Source organism: Eurypyga helias, unplaced genomic scaffold (assembly GCF_000690775.1).
Source record: "Eurypyga helias isolate BGI_N326 unplaced genomic scaffold, ASM69077v1 scaffold2639, whole genome shotgun sequence".
Lineage (NCBI taxonomy): Eukaryota > Metazoa > Chordata > Aves > Eurypygiformes > Eurypygidae > Eurypyga > Eurypyga helias.
Window position 1 is genome coordinate 4,591 of NW_010269929.1, and position 8,172 is coordinate 12,762.

The 8,172-nt window shown below is 43.4% G+C and overlaps 1 protein-coding gene across 1 annotated transcript; it reads right to left on the reverse strand.

Annotated features, from left to right (window-relative positions):
* Positions 1–652: 652 nt before the first annotated feature.
* Positions 653–7,902, reverse strand: DNAJC21 (DnaJ (Hsp40) homolog, subfamily C, member 21; the record flags this gene model as incomplete). The annotated part of the gene is made up of 8 exons (XM_010158235.1): positions 653–790; positions 1,474–1,546; positions 1,954–2,144; positions 4,715–4,751; positions 5,373–5,531; positions 5,778–5,865; positions 6,227–6,366; positions 7,598–7,902. Coding segments are annotated over 8 exons (1,131 nt in total), but the record flags the coding sequence as incomplete, so codon positions are not given.
* Positions 7,903–8,172: the final 270 nt, after the last annotated feature.

Consider the following 8,172-nt stretch of genomic DNA (forward strand, 5'->3'; position numbering starts at 1 on the left):
TAGGAATCAGAAGAAATTGATTTACTGATGTCACTTACTCATGTCTGCCTTCACTTATTCCTTCAAGGCTCTTCCACGACTTCCCGCCCCCCACCCCCGCCAACACCTGGCATGCGGACAGATGTATAGAGCCAACAGGAATTGTCAAAACCAGCTTTGTCATTATGCTGTTTAAGGAATATGAAAGGGCATGGCAGAAGAAAACCCTGTGTTTCTCCGTGGCTTGGTGATGTCTCATCATCGACAGATGATCAAAGCAGCACAGGCCCTTCTACTGGCCCCACCTGCCCTGAGCTAAGCCTTCTCAAAAGAAAACAGCAACACAGGTATTAATAAATAATTTTATCTCCTCCGTGTGAGTACACCAATTCACGTTCTACAGCAGCTCAGTGTGAGTAGCTCTGAAGTACTGTATCCCCAACCTCACTGCTGAGGTGCCAAATCCAATCCAGTCATTAAAGAAAGGTTGATAAAGCTATGAGAAACCACAGGTTCTTTCACAATATAGGAAGATGCAACAAAGGAGTATTTTTATCCCCAAAATTAACACTTGTCTTGTCCATTTAACCCTGAACACAAGCAGTGCACAGCTGTCAGTTTTGGGATAGTTTTCACGATTCTGAAGACCCACTGTAACCAAGTTTATCTGGCTTTACGCCTCTTTTTTGCTTCTGTTTCCAGCTGGTGTTTGTGTTGCTTTTGCATGTCCAGTGGCTTTTAGGTGTTCAAACAGTTTATTTCGGGATTGGAATGCACAGTTGCAGGTTGCACAGTGGATGGGAACTTCATTCTACAACGAAGAAAACACCAAAATGCTTCACTTCTGTATGGATTGTGCAGTAACTATAATACACCATTTTGTTGTGTGCAGTTTCTCTTAAGACAGTGAAATAAGAATAAGCCATTTGTTTCTATCACAGCTACTCCATTACTGATTAACATGTACATATATTAAAAAAAGAAATCACAAGTGTCACATCGTGAAATTTCCAGGAGTACTGAGTAGAACCAAGAACAAGAACAGAAGCCTTGCAAATCTAATTCAAGACAAAGAATGCTTTTGATTTCACCTGACTATACACACAGTATTTTGGGCTCTCAGATTTAGTTAATTTACTATGTCTCAGCTGTGGTTACTACAAGATTTTGCTCTTTCTGGGGAGCATCAATATTGGGAAGGATACAAGGGTACTGCTGGTCTTCGGCTGTTTAATTTATTGGGCTGGAACTGCCTTGGATACAGAGCTTTAGCAACTCTTGGAACTAAAACTTAGTCCTGCTTTTCTCTGTGAGGACAAGGGCTGATGTTCCAGTCTCCTACCTTCTCATAAAAGAAACCACAGGGATAGAAATACCTGTACTGTTAAAGAATAAGTAAAACAAACAATTTCTGGACTGGAAGTATCAAACCACCAGCCTTGTTTGTAGTAGTATGACCACCAGCTTTTAAATAGCCTAAGTAATTTGACGTACCGTTGTGGGGTTCTCTGAAGACACCTTAGCAGACTTCCTGGCATCCTTGGCTTTCTTCCCTTTAGGCTTAGCACTGATCATAGACAGAGAAACCAAAATCAGGAAGATTCCATGTTGAAGAGCTCATGGTTTTCAATTCTCAGTGTCTCTACTACTTTCCCCTGTTCTTCCTTCACACAAGACAATGCAAGTACTTCCAGCAAAATACAAAGCAATGTAATTCATACGATCAATTGCTGCTCTCAGGGTTCAGAGAGATGATGCATCAGCTATGGTCAGTGATGTGGCTGGGATCTGCAAACACCCTTTCCAAAGCAGACCCCAAACACCCATACAGTACTTGTTTATTTCCATATTTATCCAACTCTGATCTAGTGGTCGCAGCCCCCCAGGTCCCATGTGAGTAAACCTAGACACCTCTGGCAGTGTCGCACGTGACACAGAACAGCACCGTGAATGCAATACTGCAAGCCATCTCACCTTTTCCCTTCACTTTTTGCTTCGCTCACTTGGCCAGCCCCTTCTCCAGCGCTTGCGTCCTCCGACGCAGCGCATCTTTGTCCATCATTTGCCAACCCTTCCGGTGTGCCACTGTCCTCATCCACGCCAGGCACCTCCCCCTGTTCAGTTGTTCCTTCATCAGCATCTTCCTCAGAAAGTTCCTCATAAATCTGCCCAAACAGAAGAAATGAAAGTTAACTACTTCCGCTTCATTGGTGATTACAGTATTATACTCCTTCACCTCACACGTGTGGGGGGGGAGGGGAACACAAAGCCAGGGACCCTCTTAATTTTACTGTGTTGTCAGTGAGATTGTAACAGGTAAAACCTTAGTTCTCCTGTTTTGAAAGATAAGGCCACCTGTGATGAAGGGAAGAAACACCAATAAAACAGTCTCTACAGAAGAGAAGACAGGCAGCTCTTAATTACTCACAGGGCTCATTCTGTTCTGGCTACCATTTTCCGTAAGATAGTGGCTTTGCCTATAACTTGGCAAAATGTTAAGGTTTTCTGTGCCAGACACCTGCATTAGGACACAAGACAAAATAACTGAGCTGACTGAAGCTAGACAGACACAACGCATTTTTCCTCCCTCACTCTTCCACCCTTACTCTCCCTCCCTAACATTAGAAACAGTCATCCTTTTCCATGCTCCAGAAGACAAAGCAGACTCAATAGATGCAGTTTGGCAAAAGATCAACCCCAGAGCATGTCTGCAGCTGCACCGGTTTTAGTCAGGACAGAGCTGATTTTCTTCGCAGTGGCCAGTATGAGGCTGGTTTGGATTTGCCCTGAGAAGAGCACTGGTAACACCGGTGTTTGTTGCTAAGGAGTGCTTGTACCAAGTCAAGGACTTCTTCAGCTTCTGATGCTGCACCTGCGTTCCCAGCTTTCTCACTACCAGCACCCAGGGGTGGGGGACACACAGTTCAGCTGACCCAAACTGACCAAAGGGGTATTTCATTCCATAGTACATCATGCTCAGTGTAGAAGCTGGGGGTGGGCCAGGGGGCCATGGCTGTTAGGTAGCAGTTGGCAGGTCAGCTGGCTTTCTCGATCACCCTCTCGCCTGTGGGGCTCACCCTGACTCTGGTGCGATCTCTCTCTGGCTCTCAGGCTCCAAGTCTTGCTAATCGGGACCTGGTGGGGTATCGCTCAGAGGGTGGTGAGCACTTGTAGGATTAGTTTTATTTTCTATTATTTTAATCACACCTTGCTCACACTGATGGCATTGTTCGTTTCACTGTTATTAATTTATATTCAATTATTAAGTTGTTCTTAGTCCACGAGTTTCCTTGTCTTTTCCTCCGATTCTCCTCCACTGGAGGGGCAGGGGGAGGTGAGGCAGCAGCTGTGCGGTACATAATTGCTGGCCCAGGTTAAACTACAACACTCCAAACAGCTCAGGTCCCAAAAACAGAATAACAAATATGACTTAGGACTACATTAATGCAACTCTACCACCTGTAGTATCTTTTGCAGAGTCTCAACTATCTGAAAAATCTTGCCTCATCTACTTACCCTCAGGAAAACAAAACCCATACTGATACCCTGCGCTCTGTAAAGCTTGGTAGAGGTTGTTTCCAGAAAAGTCCCTCTGCACAAGATTCCAGCTTATGCTACACGACAGTGGCACCTACTGTCCAGGTTGCAGAAGGCACCACGACCAAACCGATGGACGAGACAGTGCCTATACACAACCTCGACAGTGAGAATGAGACCCTCCGATTTCAAACTGAGGAGGCAAGAGTTAACAGGAGCCCGATGGCCTGCACGGAAAACAGGAAGGTCAAGCCAATACTGACTTGGGCTATGCTACAACAGGCAGAGAGAATTAAGAAAAGCTTCAGCTGCTTGAAAGTCTCAGGGAAGTTTCTTGAGGCTGAGAGGTAATGACAGTGTGGGAGAGGGCAGCGAAGGTGAACACATAATAGGAGACTGGAGTGGTTAGGCTGAGGGAAGACAGCAGACCATCCTGGGGAAGGGTGGAAGAGGCAGGACCTGGCACAGATAGCTCACTGGGAGAAGGCGAGGGCTGAGGTAGTAAGTACAGAAGAGGTAAGGCTTGAAAAGGATCAAGCTTGAGGAAAGCAGAAGAGTTTGCTCAATGTGGCACTCCTGCCACTCAAGCCTGCAACACCTTGCAGTTGTGGAGTTTCACCCCGCTGCTGTCAGCACAGACTCATCCTGGAGTACAACAGATAGGTGTTACTCGTGTTTACATTTCAAGTGAAAGGTGGAACTAACACATCCATTCCAACAACTATAGTGTCAGTAGGATGCCAATAATCTGTGACTTCCCCTCCACCAAGACAGAGATTGTTATACCAGCTCTAGCAACCAAAGCAGAAAGTGAGCACCAAACAACAGAGCTGCCAATGCACCGAGGCCATTGCTGGTCTTTCTGATCAATCCCTTGCATTTTCCCTATCTGCCTGTTTCTTTTCTTTTTTTTGACTTACACTTCAGAATGTAGCCTTTTTACAGCCACCCACACATTTATTAGAAACTGCACAAACAGAACAAAGTGACATCTATGAGATCATCATCATAAAATAGTATCGTAGTAAGTGTAATAAAAATTTATTTTGCAGTCAAAGAATTTAAGATACCTGAAAACAGTCTTCAAGATTTTAAGAATTTCAGGTTCTCTCATTTTTCAGGACAAAAAAAAGTTAAGTTAGGAGATAACACAACTGAATTGTAAAGTTCCCTGAATATCACTATTATGACTACATACCACTGTTCTCAGCTTCTTCCTCTGCTTCTTCGAGAGTCTGTATGGATAAGAATTATAAAATTAACTATTCAAGGGAAAAAAAACTGATTACAATTTCTAAAAAGTTAACAAGATACATTTTTGCTTATCCTCTTAACATGGTATTAGAGAGACAGTAGCCACAAGTGAAATGAAAACAACAGTTGTCCTGAATTGCTCACTGCATTTAGTAAAATGCTTACTCTGCTCAGACTGTACCTGAAGGTGCTAGGGAGACAGCTGGTATTATGCTTCGGCCATTCAAAAAAAAAATGAAGTTGTGCAACTTACTTCATCAGTCTTCATTTTAAGCACACTCCTTTTCTACGTGTACCAGCACACAACTGACAAAAAGTACCAAATCAGTCAACACCGCCCCCTGCAAGTTCCTCTGTTTGAAAAATAACAATCACTACTTTTCCTTAATAGGTAACTTCAAGAAGCAGAAAAAAGTAAGACTACCGTCCTACAACATTTGAATCCAGTCATACTAATGCATGCATTTTACCAGAACTCTGATGCTAAGAAATATTTTAAATTACACGAGTTCCAACACAGCTGTAAATCATCAGAAGCTCCAAGGGCCTCCAAGACTTACTAAATCATTAGTCACAATAAAATTAAAACCAATTTGAAGTACTTCTGCTTGGGCATGTCTTCTGCTTCTTCCTCCTCTGGGCTATGTGTTGCTTCTGCATCATCCGAAGACACAGGAAAACCCCTTTCTTCTTCTTCCAGTTGCAGTCTTAACAGTGTTACCATCTCCCGATGCTTCTTGGATTTTTCGTGATTCCTCCGGCTGTGAAGACCAGCAGATCATTTGTTACTGCAGGCAGCTGTGAGCAAACACTGTTAAATTTACCTATAAATTAATAACAGGCCCACTATCCATCGCTACTGAGTATGGGAAGCTCTGCCCTGACAATGTCTCTACTGGAAAGATGACACTGACCACTATGTGAAGCTAAAAAGTCTTTAAAATGCGTTTTTTAAAGAGTTAAAGCCCAACACCTCCACCCCCAAATCCCCAACCACAAGCACTTACGCCTTCTCAGTTTTTAAGCATTTGTCACAAGCAGGGCAGTACAGACCATCAAGAAATTCAGCTGCTTTAGTCTCAGCATTCAGTTTGTCTGAGGAAATCAGTGGGGATCAGAGAGACAAAGTCAGATGAGCAATTTTTGAGTAAGCTGCTCTTAAAGCCCCAGCAAATAATCACAACACTGACACTCAACTTCTTTAGTATTACGGACACGGAGGCAGATCAGGAGCATCTCACCAAATCACACATTAGCACAAACCAGCAGCTGCAGCTTGGTGTCTGCTCATGTTCAACGGAAAACCCCAGAGAGGGCCAAGGCTCCAGCCTGGCACCCCTCAGCTGGAGGCAGGGAGTTGCACTAGTCAAGACTGTGAATCTGGGGCTTTAAGTGCAGTGAGACAATACTCAGGCCGACACAACCCAACACAGACCTCCCCTCACACAACCCATACCTTCTGTCTCTTGTTTTTCTAGATTGTCATCATCTGATCCATCTCCAAATTCCTTTTCATATTGTGCCTCCATCTCCTGCAACTCTCTCTCCAGATCTGCCGTAGGTATCCAGCTCTGCTCTTTGTACTGCTCCGCAAGCCTTTAAGAAGAATAATACAGGAACTTCTGCACTGTCTCCATGAGATGGGAATTACAGAAACAGTATTATTTAGAAGGTAACTTCTTGTTCTTCTCTGGTATTTTAGGAGAAGAGTCCTGATTATAATGGAGCAAACAATTGTCTGTAGGGCCTGGACACCTCAGCAGTTAATTTGTGATGTCAACAGGCACATCTACGCTGCAAGTAAAGCGGTATTAATGTAGGTAGGCCCTGCCTGAATTTCAGGCAGGAAATGCTGCACAGCATGGTCTGTACCGAGCTGACAGCAGGAAAGTCAGCTCGACCCTCAAAGCAGCACAGCTACTTTTACCTGCTCTAAGATCCAAACCCACAAACAGCACAAGACCACAAAAGGAGCAAGCACGTTACTCTTTGACCCTGCACTATGGGAATGTACCAGCTCAGTTTTCCAAACCAAAGTGGGGCCCAAGTTACCCACCAGTGCACCACAGTACAGCTAAATTTTGCTCCAGCTGGCTCCCGGCCTCAGAATTATCAAACCACTTGTCAGTAAAGGCATAGCTCTGCTTTATTCTCCCTTTAGGAGAATATACCCAAGTTGTACATAATCTATTCCACATGTATTTTAGTTTTTTTAATATAATTTTAATCAATATGAAATTATTTTGCAAGTGCACTCTTATTAAGAATTTAAGCTCCTTCCTCCCATTTGCAGAGAAAAAGCTCTTCTAGTTGGAAGAGTAAATTGTGCTTACACTTTGGAGATCACCTATTTCTTCTACATAATTTTTGGGGAAAATAAAAGCATCAAAACCACGCATTTAGTCCAGTGAAAGGGTCCTTTCTGAGAGGTAAATGGAAAACCAAAACTAAGTTCATTTTCCCCACTTTCTTTTTAGCAGGTTCAGTTTCAAAGCAGGCAAAGCTGACCTTAGTCCAGGCTGTCATAGTGCTGTCCCTCATTCCAAAACATACGTTCTTTTTCTTATTTAAAGGAATGATGATAACTGTTAGATCTGACTTCCCCAGGTAAGCAAAAGGACAGTGGATTCTGTGCTACTACAGCCAGTTACCTGCAGTGTGAGACTCCAGCTTGACAAAGCTCAGACTTGACACCAAAACTAATACACAGAATTTTCAAGGAAGTTTAAAGGAGCAAGTGGAGCTACTATGAGAATCTAACTACATGTTATCCTCATGTATAGTTTCTCTGACTTTGAAAGAAAAGATTTTTTCCACATTTACATACTCAGCTTGTTTGAGCTTTTGCTGCCTCCGAAATTCCTCTGCTTTTCTAGCTTTTTCTGCATTCTGTTCTTCTACAAGTTTCCTGTGAGCCTGTACTCTTTTATCCCTTTTACGAATAAAGGCTACAAGCTGACGGACGAGTTCATTCCTCTCCTTCCTTGCTTTCTCTCTCGTTTTTTTGTTCTCCTTTTTCATAACTCGTTTCACCCAGCGATTTGAGGCTTGTCGTGTGTCATATTCTTCTTTCCAAGCAAAGTTTTTCCGAGTACAGAAACTCTGCCAATATGCATAGAAAGGGTGGACAACCTGTAAGAAAAAGAAAATTAAACCAGTCACTCGTTTGGAAGGGGAGAACAGGACACAAAAAAAATATACCAAGTAATTCAGAACCACTGTAGCATTCGTGTGTCTTCTATACAGGCCACAGTTTGCCCTCAGAGTGTCAGTCAGTCACATGAAGGTTTAGAGAAACCTTTAATATTCTTTATCATGGTTTAACCCCAGTCAGCAACTAAGCACTACACAGACACACTCACCTCCACCCTGCCCCAGTGGGATGGGGGAGGTAACCAGAGG